At 41.0% G+C, this 20,808-nt stretch overlaps 3 protein-coding genes and 2 long non-coding RNA genes across 9 annotated transcripts; 3 read left to right on the forward strand and 2 right to left on the reverse strand.

Annotated features, from left to right (window-relative positions):
- The first annotated feature begins 3,362 nt into the window (after positions 1-3,362).
- LOC123473959 lies at positions 3,363-5,447 on the forward strand. The gene is made up of 2 exons (XR_006648496.1): positions 3,363-3,605; positions 3,763-5,447. It is a non-coding gene; the product is annotated as an uncharacterized LOC123473959 (long non-coding RNA).
- Positions 5,448-6,597: 1,150 nt separating this feature from the next.
- On the reverse strand, positions 6,598-7,820 carry LOC116925244 (N-alpha-acetyltransferase daf-31). Of its 2 annotated transcripts, XM_045175622.1 has the most exons (6): positions 7,751-7,805; positions 7,506-7,660; positions 7,298-7,437; positions 7,148-7,231; positions 6,954-7,094; positions 6,598-6,885 (listed from the first exon to the last, which is right to left on the reverse strand). In XM_045175622.1, the coding sequence occupies exons 2-6, from the start codon at positions 7,524-7,526 to the stop codon at positions 6,693-6,695; spliced, it is 579 nt and encodes a 192-aa protein (XP_045031557.1). In that variant the 5' UTR covers positions 7,527-7,660; positions 7,751-7,805; the 3' UTR covers positions 6,598-6,692. The 2 variants fall into 2 exon arrangements, with proteins under 2 accessions (XP_045031557.1, XP_032787809.1); XM_032931918.2 differs by having other exon boundaries at positions 7,148-7,437; positions 7,751-7,820.
- Positions 7,821-8,596: 776 nt separating this feature from the next.
- Positions 8,597-14,539, forward strand: LOC116925238 (rab11 family-interacting protein 1). Its single transcript, XM_032931907.2, is given in 15 exon segments — positions 8,597-9,371; positions 9,592-9,660; positions 9,722-9,760; positions 9,830-9,935; positions 9,998-10,135; positions 10,205-10,374; positions 10,493-10,558; positions 10,666-10,817; positions 10,893-11,080; positions 11,161-11,261; positions 11,624-12,590; positions 12,592-13,087; positions 13,089-13,443; positions 13,724-13,908; positions 13,967-14,539. Coding segments are annotated over 14 exon segments (3,135 nt in total). The 5' UTR covers positions 8,597-9,371; positions 9,592-9,629; the 3' UTR covers positions 14,108-14,539.
- LOC116925246 lies at positions 14,145-16,967 on the reverse strand. 2 transcript variants are annotated; one of them, XR_004395386.2, is made up of 3 exons: positions 15,756-16,967; positions 14,615-15,669; positions 14,145-14,507 (listed from the first exon to the last, which is right to left on the reverse strand). It is a non-coding gene; the product is annotated as an uncharacterized LOC116925246 (long non-coding RNA). The 2 variants fall into 2 exon arrangements; XR_004395387.2 differs by having other exon boundaries at positions 14,584-15,669.
- Positions 15,281-20,619, forward strand: LOC116925240 (quinone oxidoreductase). 3 transcript variants are annotated; one of them, XM_032931913.2, is made up of 7 exons: positions 15,281-15,412; positions 17,617-17,776; positions 17,846-18,096; positions 18,164-18,333; positions 18,402-18,555; positions 18,623-18,923; positions 18,991-20,619. In XM_032931913.2, the coding sequence occupies exons 2-7, from the start codon at positions 17,654-17,656 to the stop codon at positions 19,108-19,110; spliced, it is 1,119 nt and encodes a 372-aa protein (XP_032787804.1). In that variant the 5' UTR covers positions 15,281-15,412; positions 17,617-17,653; the 3' UTR covers positions 19,111-20,619. The 3 variants fall into 3 exon arrangements, with proteins under 3 accessions (XP_032787804.1, XP_045031555.1, XP_045031556.1); XM_045175620.1 differs by lacking the exon at positions 15,281-15,412 and adding an exon at positions 17,145-17,439; XM_045175621.1 differs by lacking the exon at positions 15,281-15,412 and adding an exon at positions 17,145-17,347.
- The last annotated feature ends 189 nt before the right edge of the window (positions 20,620-20,808 follow it).

Here is a 20,808-nt window from a genome sequence, read left to right on the forward strand (position 1 = left end):
CCAATTGCCTTATTTTCTTTAATTTCGTTAAACAAGAAGAACCGTATCCCTACACGAAACAAAAACAGATCGTGAACGCAGTCAGAGAGAAAATTGAAAATCTGGGAAAATCCTTTTCTCATATAATAAGCGAGAAAAAAGTTGAAAATGAAACAAACAAAAATGACCAGCAGCCACTCGTAAAAAAAAAAGGGGGGCAATTGAAACAGAATAAAAGACGGGATTCCCGAAAAGAGCTCCGGGAATGAAGAGTTTCTCACCGGGACACGGCACCTCTTTTTCCCCAACATGCCATTGAGACAATGAATTCGTTGCGGTTATGGCAGTCGTGCCACGCAAAAACTTGTTTCACCGTCTCTCTGTGTGTGTGTGTATCTCTTTCCATTAGATTTTGATTCCTGCCCTTCAAACAGATATTCAACAAGGAGCCTTTGCAACAAGCGCACAGAGACAGGCTTATAATATTCGGCTACTTACTTATTCTGTTAGCAACAACAACCTGGTAAACCGGATCAAGTCTTGTGTTACGTAGTCTATATACCTTCTGTATAATACTATATAGCTTATTAACCATGACACACACAATAGCTCGAAAAAAAAAGGGGGGGTTTGAAAGAAAAAGGATGCCCTGCTTGTATCAGAACAGAACCTATCGTCTTTTTTATTGTATATCTCTCTGTGTGTCATCCGCTACTGTTTAATATACCTATCCGGATCCAGTACCGTTCTTTTTCGTGCTGTTTTTTTTTTTTTCCTTTTCAAGAAATATTTTTTAAATCAATAAAAACAAAAGAAAATTGTTTAAAAAAGCGTCGCTTTAAAAAGGAAAGCGGACTGGGAAAATCCCCAGACTGATTGTAACGAATTTTCTTAATAATCATAGTAGCTACTCTAGGTCGTGTACACCTACCATATATATATTTTAAAGCACACGATTTAAATGACGTCATCAATGGCTCTCCGTCTGACTCTCTTTTTCCACTTAAAAAAAAACCCGCCACACATTTGCGGTGAAATGGAATCAGTTCCGCGTAGTCTCGCGGCATGAATTAATTGAAATGTGTATAGTGCTAAGCGTTCACCTGGTTTGATTATAATCTGAAGAATTATTCGATATGTATATCGCGGACGTGATGCAATGTCAATGAACCGCGTGACAGTGTCGCGTCAAAGATTGACATCTCACCTGACTGGATCGTGCTCTCGAATTTCTTTCAACACAAACAATAAATCGATAATTTCCTGTTCGTAAATTCGATGCAATAAATCAGATAGTCTTTCCCGCTTTTATTTGAACATCGCGTGACTTAACGGAACGTGGCACTTTCTTTTAAAATGACATTATGCGGAAAAATGGAAGAAGGAAAAGAAAACAAAACACGAGCCGGACATCCGCCATCGATTGGCCGCCGGCACCAATCTCATCATCATGGCTGTGCGTTTTGTTATTTTGGAACATCGATTTCTTCGATTATCTCGACGCAAATAATCGACAACACCTTAATCTTTATTGTTTTTATCATCAACAACGACAACACACTGCTGGATGCTATTTGCCATTGACAGTCGCACCGAGTCGCCCACAGTCACGGGCTGTTTTTTGCTCTAATCAAAGTTCAATTATCACTTATCGAACTATGGGTATTTTCTCTCTATACTCGTCTCCCACGTAATTCCCCATTATGTTGTGTGCCGACCGTTCAATTGTTTTGACACTGAATCATTGGAATGAACTTTGATTGCCAGGTGTACTTTACACTGTCATTGATACAGACGATGTTTCTAGTTCGTAGTGGAGAAAAATTACAAACATATTGTTGTTTCTCTCTTTTTTTTTTATTGTCGTCTCCGGTTGCAAGTTAAAAAGTGGTTTCCATTGCGGAACTCACGACCGTGTCGTGTAAACGCTAAAAATATGGCGGCTGTACGCGGCTGGCAAGAAAACAACGACAACAACAACAACAAAATAAAAAGGTGTTTGGTGTAGGAAGAAGAAGAAAAAATTATAAATGAGGTCACACCAGACAAAGTGACAGTGATGACGTCACGTATCGTTGGCGTTGGTCGAGCTCTGACATCAGCAAGATGAAATTCAACGGCCATCGGTTAACTCAACAATGGTGGCTACCTTTTCTTAATGAATTTTACGCAACTATTCATAAATTCCCCTACATAAACCCACTCAGATTGTTTATCGCTTTAACATCGAATAACATTGAAACGATTGCAGCAAAAAGAGATAAAAATGATTATAATCTATTTCCACGGATCAAAACAGGGACACGAATGTCCTCGAGCCACTTTTCACCGACCACTATATTTATAGACCTTTTTTTTTTTCTTTTAAATTCCCCCTCTTTTTTTTGTTTGCCTTCTTCTTTCTTGGTACTGCGTTTAACGACGACTTAATTGCGGCGGCGGCCGCGGGAGTCGGCGATGTCGGTCTTGTTCTCGGGAATCCCCTGCACGGCCGCCGGCTGGCGGGGGAATTCCATCGTCATCGACACGCTAAACGAAAGCACGTATAAGGACGGAGGGGGCTCGACATGTATCCTTTCCATTTGTGCGCACTTTTATAACTTATGCGTGTCTGTCAGCCTCTCTCACGACCGTATGCGATAGACTTGGTGTGGTCCAAGTATAGGTTGCGTTCGTGATACGGGATGGCGCAAACCGAAAGGCTTTTTTTTATTTCTTTGCATGGTCGTGCTAAATGAGAAAGCATCGGCGGTTGAAATAGTTTTGTAAATATGATATTCTCATCGTCGTCACTGTTGCGCCCACACACCCGTAATTTCCATTCATTGTGACGTCATAGAATTCCCCTTTTTATGCTTCGAGTCATTTGAATACGTCATTGTCTTTTCTCTTGTTTGAGCAGTTTGTTAAAAATGTCGAGTATCTTTTTGTTTTGTCAAGTGTACATAGGCTACTGGTTGTATACGAATGCCGAAAGTCAAATTTGGGTTGCCCACTTGCGCAATGATATAAATTCTATTCTTATTTTAAGCAACAATTTCGCCCAGAGCAGCCAGAGATTTACCGACCGTATCCCCGTTTTTTGTGGGCTATGTACAGTCTAGACGTCGTCAATGGCTACAGGTGTGGATCCATGTAAGGGCAACGTACACATCACATTTGGAAATTTTATAGCCAAGTCATCATTGAACAAAAAGATTACACCATAGTCGTGGGATTTGACTCCCCAAAATTATGGTAGCCATTGATACATCCTCGTCAACTAAGTTTATCTAACAAAAGCTAAAGATAATGTCGTGTCTGCATTTTTAAAATAAGAGAGACTATTGTAAAAATCAAAACGAATCTATTTAGATTTTTTCTTTAAGGCAAAAAAAAAAAAATGGATGATTAAATCTAAACTCATGCCAGCCATGGACACAAGTCAACAAATTAGTGGGTGATGAGAGATTGTTAAAAAATCGTGGAGCTCATCTCGTCCAGATGGAAAGCGGCAACCATGGAAGAGTTAATAGAGAAATAAGCAGAAGACGATTAGTGTAGCAGACGACTACCACGTAAATCGTGACTCACATTATTGTTTGCAACAAGAGCAGCCCAACTCTTTGGCTTTAGCAACAGGACAGGTAAATAGACGTCTGTTACTGGGGAAGCCGTACATCCATTACGCACGAGTTTTTCAAACACACAGTTGATTGTTATACTTTAAAGTTACAGATAGTACTCTGTTTTACTATCAATAAATACGTATAGGTTAAAAAACAGTTTTTCTTTTGAGTCAAGGTGCATATGGAAAGGTTCATGGTCCACAACAATCGGGCGAGTGCAATCAGTGCTGTATTGTTAGAACGAAAACATCAGCCGGTTACACACAGACACAGAGCCGCTGTAGCTGATGATGGAAGCCCGTGACGCCCCTTGGTGCCGCCGGTACATATCCAATTGTGCTGATAGATGCAGCGTATACCGTCTCGCAATCAAATCGTGTTCGTCTGCTTCTTCTTCTGTGGAACCGTATGAGCAATACGTGCGTGTGTACTCCCTCCACCGCATTGTATGTAAACACAAGGTAGGAAGCTTCTTGATGTACCATATCCATCAGCTCCAACCGTCAGACGATCTTCTCCAACTTGTTCTGTTTTGTGTGTATTTGTACACGCGACAAGGTAGTGATGACGCGTCATCGTCGGGAGACTTCGTGTCCCGTGCGTGCTATCTAATTGTATAATAGTGTATGTTTATGGTTTTTTTATTATTGGGTGAGTAATCGAGTAAATATCAAATGAAGCAGCGGGGCGCCGCTAGCAAAACAATAACGTCCCCGACTGCTTCTGCTGATAATCTCTAGTTTGCTGCTAGATGCGCAATTGCAAAGTTGGCTGATGCATCGCCAATCGTTGACGTCTTTCGTTTTCTTTATTCTATCGCGCAGAAAAAGCTATCTTTAGATTATCTTTGGGGGGGAGAGTTTAATGAGACGTGATTGGAAGCTCTTGCGGCTTTATCATTAAAGTAGTTTACCTAACCACCATTTTATCAGTAGATCCATTGAAATGGATAAGAATTTCCGGTTTTTTAATTCGTCCCTTTTGCTTTCCAAGAAAACGTTACTTCCCTTCACCCCCATAAATATTTATAAGAACCCCTATTTGTAGAGTTTAGTGCAGTATCAACAATCTACAAAACTATAGTAAATGGTTGCGGCCCTCCAAAATGCCGGAAGGAAACGAGGATTTCCTATGTTAAATAGCGGGGATTTAATCCGGCGCACGTCTGCTGTCATTGTCTTCGCTTACGTATTGTTTGCTTTAAAGGTAAAAATAGATGCGTCTCCTTGTGACACTGTAATATATGTATTTTTTATTGATGGGGTATTTATGCTGGAACACGTCGACTGTTTTTATTAATTTTTTAAAATCCAACTAGTCTATAACTGCTAGCCTTTTTTAAAAAAGGTGTATCTGAATTTGAAAGAGTCCATATCTTGTATACAATTCGTTTGGTCTGTTCACCTTTAAACGGGAGTAGTTAGCAAGGCAAGTCGAACGTATTGTTTCTTATCAGCTGAAAGGAAAACCAACAAAGTCTTTGGATCCAATCGACAACAAAAAAAAGTTTTGAATCTAGATAAGTTTACTTTATATGGAATTGAAGAGCCAAACCCGTTGCACCAAGACAGATAGAGAAACGAGCCTTTGCGCCTTTCATTTGATTAATTGTTTCGTACCCATTCAATCGATGTTTCCGTATGATTTAAAATGGAAACCAATCCTGTTTTTTTTTTGTGTGTGGCGCTGTCAATAATTTATTGGGAATGATTTGTTTGCTTAATTTCTACGGGGAATTCAACGAGAGACCCAATTCCTGTTTGATTGAACCACATAGAAAAAATGATCACCGATAAACATTTTTCAATAACATTTAAAAAAACAAACAAGTTAATTGACGGTTATGTAGTTCCTGGTTCCGGGAAACACTTTCCCATTTAGGTCAAGGTATACAATGTTTCAGTGCAAAAAAAAAAGCTTGATCCAGTGAAACCGCAGTGAAAAAACAAACATTCTCGCATCTTTCAGTGAAAAAAAGAAAAAAATGACAAACGGGCCGACCATTCAAGGACTTCTTGAGCGGCCCTTTATGTTTTCCTTTGGTATGTAAGCGCTTGGTCACAACACACTGTCTCTTTTCCCTTATATACACCTAAACCGGTGGTGTGTGTGTGTGTGTGTGGCATCTAAAAAAATTCCGCAGTCATCGCGTTATGACGCATCATTCGATTACCATCACCCAGCACGCGGTGGCAGCTTTCGAGAAAAACCCAAACAAGACAATAAGACATAAACCGGTTGTTTATTTGCCCAACTTTGTAGCCTAGAAGGGTTGAGGTTTTGATATCGCTTCGCCAATTTTGCGGTTGCAACTTCCGCGACAATGCTTCAATGAGGTGCAAGACGAGAAACAAGAACTTTATGGCACCGTACCCAATAATAGCGCTAACGACTGTCTTTAAATAGCCAAAGCGAAAGTAGGAAAGGACAAAAATACATCCAACACGAGGACATAAAAACTGAGACAAGTCGCAGCTCGGTTTTCAGTTAGGTCAGCGTCAAAGAATGTGCTTTCAACCAACGACTGAGTGTATACAGTACACGGTATGGCACTATCCCTTATGACTTTCTGCCCCTAGCTTGCTCTTCGTTTTGCCTCCTATGTCTTTTTTTTTTCCATTCCTAATCGAACGTTCCGACATCCCGTCACGTGTGAATGCACGTACGAGCGCCTACGGTAACTGCTGCCGTGTCAATAGCAGGGCGGAGACAAAAGTCGGAGCTGAAGAGAAAGAACACAAGAGAAATCTACCGATGTCTCACACAGCATAACGAGCCTTTAGTGTCTCTTCATTCTCGCGGGGGAGGGAAAGGGAAGTAAGCATCCAGCCACAACCAAAGGGTCTTTTTTTCTTTCGTTCTTTTTCTTAGCTCCTTCGTAGTGTGCATACGTCTTCCTCCTTTTTTGGAGTCGTCGAGAGTATGGCTAATTCAGCATCACTCTCCATTACCAAAAGATTTGGGTTTTCTCCTTGATTCATTTTCTAGCAAAGTAAATGTGCTGGTCATCTTCAATTGGTGTAGTGATCTGTATTCACGACAATTTCGTCTTAAACATGTTCAGCTTAACCGTCAATTCAATTTCTTGTCGTTCCTATCTTTTTTTCATTCTTCCATATTTCTGTTTTCTTGAGCAATCGCGGCTAGGCGCTTGCGTTCTTCGGGCGTCTTAGTCTCGTAGAATGTAGTCGCGTCTGCCGGTAGCGTATCGTTTTGCTGTGAAAACGATACTAAATCACGCTTCATTGCGTAAGCATCTTCTCCGTCAGCATAGTACTTTGGCTCGATTTCAGATATCCTTTATAAAAACAAAACCAAATGTAAACAAACTTAATTTCTTTTGAAATTTTTACAACAATTGCTTACGAGAATTTCAGGGTATTGGTGTAGAGATTAAGTGCTGCTCGGTTACTTTTCCTTACATGAAGGGACACATATTTTGCATTGAAACATTCAATCATAGATCTGGATGCCTGGTCCATTAGCTTTTGAGCCAATCCCAATCGCCTGCAACAGAATCATGTACTGATGCTAAAGGGGGGTTTTAATTCAGGTTTTACCTATGGGAACGTTTCACTGCAAGCGATGTGATGTGGCCGTGAGGTTCATCCTCACTGTCTTCTTCCATTTTAGCTAAAACATACCTATGTAAAAGCACATGGTTAGTACATGTTTGCATTATTAGAAAACATTTTAAAGCTGCACTGCACCCAACAATATGTCCTTTTTCATCTTCTGCAACATAGCTGAGTTGAGGCCAGGAAAGACCATGATAGAAAAAGTACTTCATTTGGTAGTTTTCTGGTAAGCAAAGGAGATTGCAATGCTGCATGTTCATCAAGTCTTCTGGCTGGTTTTAAGCAAAAGATGACAATGAGATATGATATTATTCATAATCAGATCATTTTTAAGACTTACCCTGGCGCATCGTATATTCATCTTGAAATATGAAACAAATATTTATGAACCAAGTGAAAACAAATTGTTTTTGACAACCCTTTGCCCCTTTGCTTAGCTACTGTCGACAAGCAGACGACAGTGGCAACGATCGGTTGGATTGAAGAAAAGTGATCCTAAAGTAAAAAAATACATTCAAAACACGTAATATTCTATAATTTTTTTTTTAATTTAATTTTTCTTTTAAAGTAATTAAGTTTTCTCACCTAATCGAATATGCCAAAGTCACCGTAAGACATGATGTTTATTTATGGGATTTTTTCCTGAAACTCCTAGGGTGTCGTCATCTAGCGGGAATAAAATGATATGTTTGTATAATTTGACCTGATTTGATTTGACCGCGTATAAAAAGTTCATGCACATTATAAAACGATTAGAAATTTGAAAAATTCTACCCTTTGAGTTTGACTGTTGCAGTAGACCTGGAAATTCACTTGTTTATCACATAATGCGAAATAATTAACACTTTAACAGTCACACCTCCATTTCTCTCCCACACTCTCCACTAACTAATTTGTTCCCTAACTCCCTATATAAGCTCTGATTTTTTTTGTATCATTTTTTTTAATGCAAAATTTACTGGATTTAGCATTAGCAAGTCAAATGTGTTTTGCATCGTTATTTCTTAATGGCAGGTTCGTTGCTTTCCAAACAACAACAAAAATAGTCCCGTTAGCAAAAATACTGCAGAGCGGCAACGTCTTGACACACAGCTGGGCCTGGGCCCCAAATTAATGGCTACTGTCAAATCAATCCTCCAACGGTAAACTGACGTCATACTACCGACAAGCATGCGTTTTACTTGTTACGTCGTCAAATTTTTTTCAACTATTTCGTCTTATCTTATCATCCATAAAGTTGGACGAAAACCCAGAAAATAATCGCAATATTGTTTTTATGACACATTGTAAAAAGTACTACAATGCACATTTTTTCCTGATGATTCCTGCGACAATTTATGTGCGGGGAAAAATCGAGTTACTTAATTACATTGGCTTTTTGTGGTAAGCGATCGAACCATGTGACGATAGTCCATAAACTTTCACCATGAAGCTGACCCCGTTCGACGAAACTAAATCTATCCACAACCGCCCTCCCTCTCAACCTTTTCATTGGAAACTGGCACACGCTTCCCACACCACAATTTTTTTTACGGATATAACAAGCCGGGTCACGACAGTGCATTTTTTAATAAAAACCATATGTTGGCTAAATGCAACTTTCTACGTATTGCGTCCAAATACACTTCCTGGTCTGAAAAACAAAAGAGACCAAGAAAAGGCGGATTAAAGTCACAAATCGGATATTGAATACTATGCTAGTTCGTTCTTTTTTCTTTCTTTTCTGTCAGGTTTCAATTTCCGCAATGGATTTGGATTTGTTCCTGATACTATGATACCCAAAAAACGAAAAAGAAATTTTTTTATTAACCTTTACAACCAGCCGAGGTTAGATGGCGTTGCCGTCAGTCATAGAAAACCGCCTGACGTTCGGAAAAAAATCCGTTCGTAAATCGTGCTCATTATACTACTGCAAACGGTGTTGGCAACATCAGGTCGCACAGAGCTCGAACTTAATTGTAGCCACTAGAATAGTGGAAGATAACATCTTGCAACCAGAAGTGAAACAGCTTAACCGCCATTGCGAAATCACTTTTATCAGGCAGCTTTTGAGAAAATTTTAAAACTCTGTTGGTGGCTGTGGCGGTGTTCAGTTCATCCTTTTCATCCTCTCGTCCCGCGTGACATCATTCTCGGGCACAAAACAAAACACCCCCTGAAGGCCGGAAGTCGACTAAGAGCATCGTGCTTTTTCTCTTTTTTACGGGTGAGTAACCGACCTTGACTCTCTGCTACGAGCCTGCACTAGCAAATTTCATCGCGAGGCAATCTTGGGTTGCTGACAGCTAGAGATTCTGTGTGGTGTTGTGAATCCTTATCAAGTTATCATAGTCCTTAGTGCTTACAGTACTGTAAACCTGTTATAGTCTCCTAATTCACTTACATTCCCTATCCTGTTTCTCAACTCTTGATTGCTTTAAATCTAGTGACAAATAACTGATTTATCCACACAGCAACTTGAAGAATGTGGAGTCCAACGCATGTGCAGGTTACAGGTACCAGCATGTTTTTCAGCTTGATTGTTCATTTTGTAAATCCTCTTTTTAATGCATCTAGTGTGCCGAGTGAAGGGACTGTTGACTAAGGGAAAGAATGGTATGCTCATTGTAAGTTTTGGAAAACTGCTTTGGAATTATTTTTTTGTTTTGTTCCCAAAATTTTCAGGTACCAATGATGCCTTCGTCACAATCTCTTTGGGTAAAGAGAAATTTCAAACCTCAGTTAAACAAAAAGCCTTATCTGAACTGGAATGGCAAGAAGAGTGTGAGCTGTGAGTCATACCGTTGGTACACAACATGGGAATGATTTATAATCTATTTATTTTCCGTTTAGAGCAATCCCTACACAAGGGAACACGGCAGAAATTGTGCTCACTGCCCTACATCAGAATTTCATCGGAGTCGACGAGTTTTTGGGCATGGTAGCATTGCCTCTCTCCAACTTTGATGTATATGAAAGACCCAGAACAAAGTAGCAATTTTTTATTTGCTGTTCCGTTAGTTCGCCTCTAAATCTCTGCATTACAAAAACGTTTAACAGGTGGTACGCATTAAAAAGTAAGCCGGGCCAAGAAGGAAAAAATAAAAATCGTGGTGAGATTGAGGTTCGTGTGGCCTTTACCGTCAAGTCGGGATCTTTGCTGGATCTCTCGAAAAAGGAAAAGCACAAGGGATCGTTTGGCCACCTGTCCCAGGCGGCACATAACATCGGTGAGTCTCGTTGAGTCTTGTGCCTGATCGCATGATACCTTTCACTTGGTTGATGGTTCTGCTGGTCTGGACATGAAAGGTAATTAATTTTAACGCATGCCTTATCACGTCTGATCAGGGGGAAGTCTTATGAGCCTGGGTAAGGAGAAAAAAGGAGGTATCAAGAAATTAGCATCGTCTGTGGGTAAGCATATTTTCTTTAGTGCACCAGTCAAAATTTTCAAATATGTATTTCGCCTCACCATTCTATACACTGTACCTTCGCTTAATGCCCTTTTTTTATTTTATCAGGAAGCAAATTGAGGTTGCCAAAGAGCGCTGGACGAGATGAAAAAGGTGTCGATGGCCGTCTTTCCCGCCATAGTTCTGGGCGATATAGCGGGAAATATTCCAGTGGAGAACCGGATCCGGGCGTTATATCTGAAGATGATGATGAGTTTAGAGTAATAAAGCAAATTTTGCCGTTCATTCTTGCTTCGGAGAACTGACTTTAATGCTAAACGTTTCGTTGGAATCAGTTCGACGAGTTGTCACACAAGAGTTCTGGAAGTTCACTGAACCTAGCTGGCGGAAGCAGTAGCTTAGCAAGTGGACAAGGGTCGCTAGAAAACCTTGGAGGTGGCGAATTACTTCGGCACAATTCGATGAAACGTTCCGGCTCGTCAGCTACACTGCCAAATCGAGCAATTCAACCCTCGTCGTCTATGTGAGCACTGGATAAATTTATTCTTGTGAATAATTTGTCCCTTTTATTAATTACTAACTTTTTTTTTCTTATATTTTCAGTTCCAGTTTAGCCGTCTCTGTGACTAGCGGTGCGAGTAAATCGCCTACTCAACAACAAAGCGATTGGAATCAGAAATTCTTTGGAAGCAAACAGAATAAAGGTGAGCCGGAGTCAATGACCGTTCAGCTTGCTTGCTTCATTCTTTTCCCCCTCCAGCCTCATACTTTTTTTAATACTAAAAACTAGGTGTTTTGTTTTTGGAGCTTGATTAATTGGTTGATGGGGTGTGCGCTTAAACTGTTTTTTTGTTTTTTTTTAATAATTTCCATCCATAGTAGTTCATCTTGTTTGATTGTTTTATCCCCTTTTCTGCTTTGTGAATGTTGATTTCGATCTTAACTAGCGCTTAGGGCCTTCATACTTAGCTAATGTTTACGCCAGCCGTTAGTAAACAACCACGAGTCAGCGGTGGTCAAAAGATTTCTCTTTGAACATACGGTTCCGGCTTGGTTTTATCCGCAGTGTCGGAAGAGCCCGTCAGCAAGCAGTCGGAGGAAAAAGCAGGTGCTGCAATGACAACTGCTGCTATGTCAACTGCCGCAGCTGTTTTGCATTCTTCATCACCACCGTCATTAGTGGCAGGGGGAGTGCCATCCATCATCATCCAGGATTCTTTTATCGTTGAAAAGCCGTCGCTCTCACCGTCCGCTTCGCCTCCTTCCAGTAAACTGAATATCAGTGCCGTTCCTGTCCCAAAAGCCCGCAGCAACAAAAGCCACGAAGTACCGGTGGAAATGGATCCCCCTGCTGTCATTCCTCAGGCACGTCAACGCAAGGATTTACCCACCGTCGATGAAGTCCCGATCGTGGAGGTTCAGCCCATATCTGCAGGTGAGGAAGCCGAAGCCGAGTTTGACACTGGCCAATCACTATCGGCTCGACCCCGCATGTCGTCATCACCACCCCTTCCTTCTTCTTTCCCTGTCGGTGTCAATGATGAACCTGTTGCTCGACAACCGCCTGTTCCTAAACCCAGAAGAAGTCCAGTCCCTCCACTTTCTGAAGTGTCGAATGAACCTTTGCTTTCGTCGTATGATTATTCAATAATGCAGCAGCCAGTCGTTTTGCCCAGAAGCATATTGGAGATTGAAGATGCCCCCAGCCAGCCTCCGCCCATTCAGTTAAATCCGTTCGAATCTGATTCCTCCGAGGAAGAAGAGTTTTCAGATCTGGAAGAGGATAATGATCGGGACGATGTTTTGGACGTTACTTACAATAGGAACGAGCAAGCACGCGCGATTGTTTTAAGCAATGTCGATGAAGCTGACGAACTCATGCTGAACGAGGACAGTGTTTGCGAGATGTTAGAAAAGGTTATCGAAGAACACGATCGACAACCCTCCGTCACAGCTGTAGAAGTACCGCCCCCTAAACCTGCTCGTTCGTCTAACGTAGTAGAACTCTACAGCACTGATTCGAGCGATGACGAAAGATGAAGGCAGAGAAGGACTGATGGAAACGGAAGCTACGCTCGACTTTTTCAACGATAAAACGATTGAGATCAGTCCAGTTGAGAAAATTCAGGAGGAGGGTACCAACACTACGCTGCAAACCTCTGGTCGCGTGGAGGAGACTCCTATTAATTCTTCACCCAAAGAAGTTCGACGTGATCGCCTCTTTAGTTTGTTCTCCACACCAAATAGCGAAACAGATACCGAACAGCGATCGGTTGGCGTAGTTGAGTTAGATTGGTCCGAGAACAGTAAGGAAGATGGTAGTCAGGGATTCGGCGGTAGCGAGCAACTGTCATCGGCAATGACGGGCGCTTCTAATTCAGACAGCGCTAAGACTATGGATAGTGCAGTCTCAGTGACCGAAGGGGAGCATCCGCACGGTATTAGCCCTTCCAATTCATCGCCATCGGAAAGCGTTGTCGAAGCATTAAATCGTCCCCTGGCTGCACTTTTATTGCCACACGATGCGCCTCTTTACTCCGCCAACCGTTACGCCGCTACAACTCACACCTGCTGCAATTCAGACGCCTTGCTCCGTCCAATCAACCGCGTCTAACCGCGCCCGACAAGCTGAACTGTCTTGGGATAATTACGACATGGCGATGCTATCGCAAAATTCTTCTGATGATAGCGCTGCCGTTGGCGGCGCTCGTCGTTCCATCGTGCCCTTTGAGCCTGTTGATGAAGAAGCTAAAGCTCGACGTAAAAGAATATCATTGGCTCCCTGTCTGAAGTCGCTGACTCTGGAATCGCCATCCTGCGACCAGACGGCTGGCTCACCCATCACGGAAGACGACGAGGACGATGATGGTGCTGGAGAACAGGCGGGTAAACACTCCCTCCCAATCGATCCTTTTGCTACCCACGGCACTTTAAAGTATCAAAACCAAACAACAACAAAAAAAGAAATTAAATCTAACCCACTTGTTTGACTTGCTTTCACCTTCCACTTTTTCGTGCATGAATTTGGGATATGAATTTGCTGTTGTCACTAACACTAGTTGCAAGCCTACTTTATGCACACATTTATTTTCTTCCTCTTTTGTTACGAGGCATGGATTTTCTAATGAGTTCACTTGTTTTTCATTTTGTTTCGCCCTATGAGTAGCAACGACACCTTCGAGTGCCAATGAAACGCATCGCATGAAAATGGCGGCCTCGTTTCACCAGCGTGTCGTTGTCGGTGAAGACAAGCCGGCCAATAACAACACGCCCCGCGATCATCACCGCACTCTGCGTGATTCATCTACATCCGAAGATAGGCTGCGGATCTATCAGGAAAAGTCCCGCGAGGTGATTTGTTTGGTTTCAATTAATTATATCCGTGTCATAATTTTTGTTTGGCTTCCAGGGATTGATTGATTTACTTGAAGAACGAGATAACGAAATTTCAGATCTGAAAGACTATATCGACAGTCTGTTGTTGAAAGTGATCGATACGTGCCCCACCGTCCTCCAAACGCCCATCAAAGCCAAAACATTGCGAAATTAGCCACGTTACCCGTCCATTAAGAGACTACATTCGTGTGTCAGATTTGATGTCATTTCTGTGTATTTTCTTTGATTTTTTAATCAGTTATTTCATTTTTACACGTGTAGTGGTCTACTATACCATTCCTTCCAAAATTCCTTCCGACAATAGGGGTCGTCGCTGAATTAAAATAACGCCATTCCTCAGCCTAAAAAAGTGCGATAATTTTGTTCTTGTGTTAAATGTCGCTTAGGGGGAAAAAAAGAAAAGAAATGAAAACAAGAACACATACCGAGGACGTGCCTTACCAACAGAAGATTAACAGAATCGTTTGTTGATTATGTTTTCAATCTTTTTCCCGATCCATCTAATTGTGTGCGAATCATTTTTATCGTAATGTTCTGTTCCTTTGCATATTTCCCTATTAATTAATAAATAATATATTAAAAAATATTATTCTATTATTATTTATGCTTAAAGTCTTGATTTCACGGAACCGAAAATAGCAACTAGATGGCGTAGCTGTACCAGTTTGTTTCTTTCTAAATCGCCAATTGATCTAGTTGCAAACACGTTACGTAGGTTAATGTTGAATCAGCAAATAGTTGCACAGAAGCATCACATGCTGAAAATAAAGATCAATGCAAATATCACATTGAAGTTACGTTTGCTAAGATAAAATGAGTCGCTTATTCAGTTGTGAAGACATTTTTATCTAGTCAACTGAGAATCTATTTTATGACAATTCTGCTAAATCCTTCTAAATAGAACTTAGTTATTATTCTCCGTTCGCTTTTTTTAAATTTGTCGATGGATCAGTAGGGAACAAGGTGTTTCAAGGAATTAAGAGATGAAACCAAACATATGGTTTATTTATAGTTTTTTTATTGACTTCTTTGCTTGTGATGATCAGTATCTATTGGGAAATATAGATAGGACAGCCTTGTGGCTATTCAAGACTAGGATTTCTCACTTCGCTTGTGGCGGTATCGGGTGGTCTATAGATAGTAAACTTTTAAGTCTGCCATCTACCAAAGCTGTTGCGATTGTGTTATGGATTTCAGACACCCGTGGCGCTGCAAGAAATCGGCTCACAAGAGTTTACTATCTCCGTCTCTGTCTCATCGACCATCGCCATCATCCTCCGACATCTGTTTTTCAGCAAAACAACAAGAGTGCACGTAGCTCACAGCAGTTGAGCTTCAGGCTTTGTCTGACCGAATCTCACGTACGTCTTCATGCAAATACTTCGTTCGTGGTTGCTTGCTTTCACGGAAACCAGTTTTATCGTTCTTACCGCTTCAAGCAGCAGCTGAATAAGTCCAGGTAATCTCGTGGTTTTCCCTTCTGTTACTTCCTCTAGCAAAGTATGTTCAATTCACCGACCGAAAGAAGAAAGAACCTTGAACTGACTCATTTAAAGTGTTTATTATGGCTTAAAGAAACGTATCTTGGCCGGCTTTTATCCCATTTCGTTGTTGTTTTGTAAGAAGAACACTTTGGAACTATCTCATTGTAAAAAGATCAAGGAAATCCAGACTGGTTTCCATTTTCATCGTTGGTCGAAAATGGATCGTTTCCGCCTGAAGAAAAAAATAAAAAATAAATAAATAATACAAAATTAAATTCCTTTGTAATTCGAATGCGAGAAATTAGCCAAGTCATTTACGTTGTCTTTTAAATCAGAAAAAAGCTAGAATTTCTTTGTTGTTTGGTGAGAGGAAGTTTGGAGGAGTAGCTGGGGGTGTGGTGATCTGATCACGTGCACGAGTCGTGCTTTGCTGCGTGAAAAGTTATCGGGAGAATTCTAGGACACAGACACACAAGCGGAAAAGACACGCTAGATCTGATTTCTTTTTTTTTTAAAATAATGACGACACTTCTAATTAGCTTGAATACTTGCGTATCGCAGCAATAACTGCGGCATCTCGTCTGTTTCTATCACCATAATTATGCTGTTGGGATATTGACGACGGAAATGGGGAATCGGTTGTTATCGACATCCTCTGCTGGAAAGAAAGCCGATTTCATTACGTCATATTTGTTTATTAAACTGGACTTGACCGGTGTAGGCTACAGTGTCCTTCTTGATCACATCCCCGATATGGCGAAGAGAAAATGAATTGAGGGAATTTTTCGTGACGACTTCGACAACGAAAACAAGACACTGGTCGAAAATTGCGCAGTAGACTAGAAGCGGTTAAACTAGTTGGCAATTTTGAGCTGTTTGTTTTTAGCTGTGGTTATTATTTTTTAAAGTTTTGAGTCCTATCCTTAAAGATAAAAGACCCGGAGATAGGAAGGCTGCAAGTGGGAAACTGGAACGACCTTCGTGACTAGGAGATAAATTAGTGTGAACTTTTAAAATAGACGAAATACGGAAAGAAATTGAATGTTGTTATTGTTGAGATTTATACAAAAAGTGTAGCCGAGACGTGACGATGTTTAACAACATGGCCGAAAATTCTCAAAACACGAAGCCATTTTGGAGGTCCGTGAATGCAAATAAGGAGAGTTGGTTGTTGTTGTTTTCGGTTCAGTTGACTGGGTTCGTTTTCGACCCTTTTATATCGTAAACAACTTCGTATTTATATCGATATTTCTCGGTGTATCGTCTACGAGTTGACCCTTTTCGTTTACGCTGACGTTTTACAGCTTTAAACATGATCCATATATGGAGTTGTTTACTTCTATAAGAACGCCTTGAGCCGAATCTTGATTACCGGTACACCTGTTCTACACTACCCATACCATATTTGCCAATTAAATAAAACTAGTTTATTACATTCTCGTGAGATGGAAAAATCCAAAGCTGTTGCCACCAAAGCATCGATTTAGTTCGTTTCTTTTCTTTTTCTTTTTTTTGCGCAATGGCGGGAGGCTTTCCCCTTTCCCTACGTGAAAAAGACCAGCATCGATTTTCACGGGGCCGAGGACGTACAGCAAGACCTCTTTGGTGGTGTTCTTTTGCTCCTGTGACGGAACTACTGTCCACGTGTTCTCGGTGTGCACGGTTCGTGATAGTGGCCCACGTCCCAACCTGCTATAGCTATTGGTCGCTGGCGTCGCAGATAATACGTCACGTAGTGCGCCGACTCACGACGCCACTCCTTCTAGCCGACCACATAAAGCCAACCTACAGCTGCTTCACGCTATCCATTATTTCCTGCGACTTTTCACAGAATACACTGTGCAAATTTCTTGCTCCAAAGTTTCGAAATATTCCTTTTGTTCTCTTGCGAGTGGGGACAATAGATTCTGGTATAATATTCTTGCTAAAAGAATTTAAATAGATTTCGTTAAAACAAAAATTGTGCAAATATGCCCGTCGAGTGTCTCATCCCCGACGACAGGTTAAAAACCTTCTTTTGTTTGTTTTTGTTCTTTGTTCGAACATAAAATACAGAAAATCGATACTTTTGTCTTTTGATTTGTCGACTTTAGCAGACTAAACTTGTATGTCAAACGTGTAAAACGGTTACCGAATTTTTTTGAAATTCTGAATTAATTCTTTTCTAATGTCCAATCAGGTTGTCGAAATATCCCCCAACAACTCCGTCATCAAGAATGAACCGAGTGTGCAAGCAGGTCAGCATCGAGAGCCCGGCCACGGTTGGTATGAGCAAGGAGTATGTCTTCCAGTATGACGTCATGGTACCAGATGTGCCAGCATTGGGAGCCCGTGTCAAAGTAATTTAATCTTATTTGTACTTGTAATTGCTTAATCCCTACAGTCTTCTTTTCTCTTTCCTACAATAGGTCATGTGTGCCGGTGCTTGTTACAGACAGAGATCTGCCAGTGTTTCTAGTACGTCAAGTACTTGCTCGATGGGCAGTGACAGTGGATGCACAACCAGTGCCTCTCATCGAGGTCTCCGTGATTCTTCATTCTATCCCGGTTATGAGGTGGCTGGAGTTGTGGAGTCAATTGGTGAGGAGGTTGATCCAGGATGTGGAATTAAAGTTGGTGACCATGTCATTGTTTACCCATTTGACGAGTGTCCTCCAGGGTATAAACACTTTTTAAAATATTATTTTGAAACAATAAATTAAAGATTCATTTTCTTTTGTTAATAGATATGCAGAATACATGAGTGTGCCAGAAATACATTTTTTAGTCAAAATTCCGGATGAGATGTCCCTGTCTGTGGCTGCTATGCTACCTTCTGGTGCCCTGTGGGCTCTCAACACTGTCCAGAAAGCAGAGGGTGTTGTCCGACGCATTTCTGAAGAGAAAGGACCCGAAGGTTTGTTTAGTCTACACGCTGTTAGTAACACAAGAGCTTGGTGGATTATTTTTTACATTAACCAACAGGAATGTGCCACATCCTGGTTGTCGGTACTGGTGGTCTGGCCCTTTGGGCCCTTCGTCTTGCTCGATATTTCTTCAGCGAAAAACAACATCGTGTTCACATTGCCGTAGCGTGCCTTCGTGACGAGGGCTTTTGCTTGGCTCAAGAATCCGGAAAGTATGTACCAAGTGAATCACACCACGTGAAAATAATCCTGAAATAATAATTTACTCTTTTTTCGTAGGGTGGATGTCATCCAGTGGAACGAGGAGCTTTACGAACGCATTCTTATTGAAAGGACCAAAGATGCCTGCCACGGTCAGGTTGATGTTGTCATCGATTTTGGCACAACTTCGCGCAGCCTCAACCGTTCCATTCAATGCCTCCACAAGGGCGGCGTAGTGTTTCTTGGCCACGAGACGGCCGATCGTCTGCTACCTAAATTCTCGCGCAAGGCCGTTGAATACGGAATCACCATAGAACCAGTCGAGACTGGAACTGTAGAACAGCTCAAAGAGTTGGTCGATCTCGTTCACTCTGGCAAGGTATTTAATGACTTGCATCAATTTCAAATAAATGTCCGTTTATCATTGTTCTATTTTTCGTTTTCAGGTCAAACCTCCACCACACAGCGTTTTCCCAGCTGAGGAGGCTTCCGACGTAATTAACAAACTCTGCAAATCTGAAATTCCTGGCAGGGCCATTCTTCAATTCCATTCGTCCGCTCAGTAAAGAAAAAAACAAAAACTAAGGCAAAACAAAGACAAAACAAAGATTTAAATAAGATAAATTAACGAAAAAAACATGGCGTGGTAGGGGTTGTAAAAATATCCGCACAGTTAACTGGAGGGTGAACAGCATTTGTGTTAGACTTAGGTCGTTTCTGTTTTTCCTTCTCTATCCATTGTCAATTTAATTTGATTTACGTTCCATTTCTGACTTTTCTGTCCATTCCTTCTTAACCAACATTCTCTTGTTTATTTTTCGGTTAGGCACCGAAAAAAAAGGGCTCCGGCTCGATTCGTCAAATTGCACTCCCATTCAAACCTTTTAATTACTCCCATCCACTCAGTGACAAATTCTTTTCATTTCTTAGTAGGCTATACAAACAGGAAGACATTAGAGATCACCCCTCCCTACTTCATCCCATATAATATTTAGATTAAACCCGTGTACATGGTAGGGACTACAAGTAGGGGACATGAGACGTAGCTCCCGTCCTGATGCGGGTGTGTAATGGCATTCTCACGAGAAATCGCAAGCGGGTCAAAGCCAAGGGAATCAAAGGCATATATTAATGTCTTGGGGCATTTTCAATTTCTTGAATTTGTCTTCCGCCCTCTTGCTGTGGCGATGTTTCCGTTAATTACCAGTGTGTTTTGTTGGAATGGTTGCATTTTCTTTTGTTATTTCCTTCGTCATTCAAGCAACGATTCAGCTGAGGTTGAAAGAGCTCGGTTGACGCGGGTGACACGTAGTTTCATTAAGGAAGATGTGGAACTCTTTTAATTTTCCGAAATTGTTTTCTGTGCGTTTGGGATCTCAAAGTAGTGAGACGTTGATCGAAATTCGGCTAGAAAGCGTCGATCCGAGTGCAAATTTTAGTAACCATTAAAGAATTCAAAAATTCGACACAGTTTGAGGAGTCCAATATGGGTAGAAGAAACCGATTAGAAAACAATCAGCACATGCCGGTGAGTGATGAACTAGAAACTTTCATTTTTTTTTTTTAAGTTTTTTCCTCATGATGTTGCCCTCCTTTTCCTAGACAGTCGGGTGTTGTGTTGACCACCGACGCTCCCTTGTTCTTATAAAATTCTTTCCTTTTGTTGCAAACTTTCAAATTATGTCATTTACCGACGATGTCAATCCAGCATCAAATGTGAAGAATCTTGAGCGTTCGGTTGGTAACAAAAAAGAAAAATGGGGAAATGAGATATTTCTCGTTTTTCGTATGATGTGAACCTTGAAAAGAAAAAAAAGGAGCTTTTATTAGTTCTTAAAAAACTACGCAGTCTGAAACCTATTTGAATCGCCCCATTTTTTCTTTGATGATAGTGAAATAATCGTTTCGATCTGCGGATATAAACATTAATTGTGATGGATCGTAGATATATATTCGCCACCTCTCCCCAATATCTGCTTTCACTTGTTGATGGAAACCTCTCTTGTTTTCCCCCCTGCCCTGTTCACGTCAGTGTATATCATAATACTATGAAATAAAATGACATGTTTCTTGCACACACCGCCATTTTGAATCGTAGCGATGCTGCCGTTCGTTCTGTTTAATTTGACAAACTACTCTATTATCAAGCCTCATTTAATTTCAAGTTTCTTTTTTAAAGTTATTTTTTATTAAAAAAATAATTTGTGTTTGAATTTAATGTAAATTGAAAATCGGTGGACGTGCAACAGTGTTACACCATCGAA

The sequence above is a fragment of the Daphnia magna genome, linkage group LG6, assembly GCF_020631705.1.
Source record: "Daphnia magna isolate NIES linkage group LG6, ASM2063170v1.1, whole genome shotgun sequence".
In the NCBI taxonomy this organism is placed as follows: Eukaryota; Metazoa; Arthropoda; class Branchiopoda; order Diplostraca; family Daphniidae; genus Daphnia; species Daphnia magna.

What these genes read in the sequence shown, in the direction of transcription:
- LOC116925244 (XM_032931918.2), bottom strand. Translation starts at nt 7,526, where the DNA reads ATGAATATACGATGCGCCAGG. An exon ending in GCAGTGAAACGTTCCCATAG is followed by an intron (nt 7,095 to 7,147) that starts GTAAAACCTGAA and finishes ATTCTGTTGCAG; the next exon opens with GCGATTGGGATTGGCTCAAA. An exon ending in ACCAATACCCTGAAATTCTC is followed by an intron (nt 6,886 to 6,953) that starts GTAAGCAATTGT and finishes GTTTTTATAAAG; the next exon opens with GATATCTGAAATCGAGCCAA.
- LOC116925240 (XM_045175620.1), top strand. Translation starts at nt 17,408, where the DNA reads ATGCCCGTCGAGTGTCTCATCCCCGACGACAG. An exon ending in TTTGACGAGTGTCCTCCAGG is followed by an intron (nt 18,097 to 18,163) that starts GTATAAACACTT and finishes TTTTGTTAATAG; the next exon opens with ATATGCAGAATACATGAGTG. An exon ending in TGAAGAGAAAGGACCCGAAG is followed by an intron (nt 18,334 to 18,401) that starts GTTTGTTTAGTC and finishes ATTAACCAACAG; the next exon opens with GAATGTGCCACATCCTGGTT.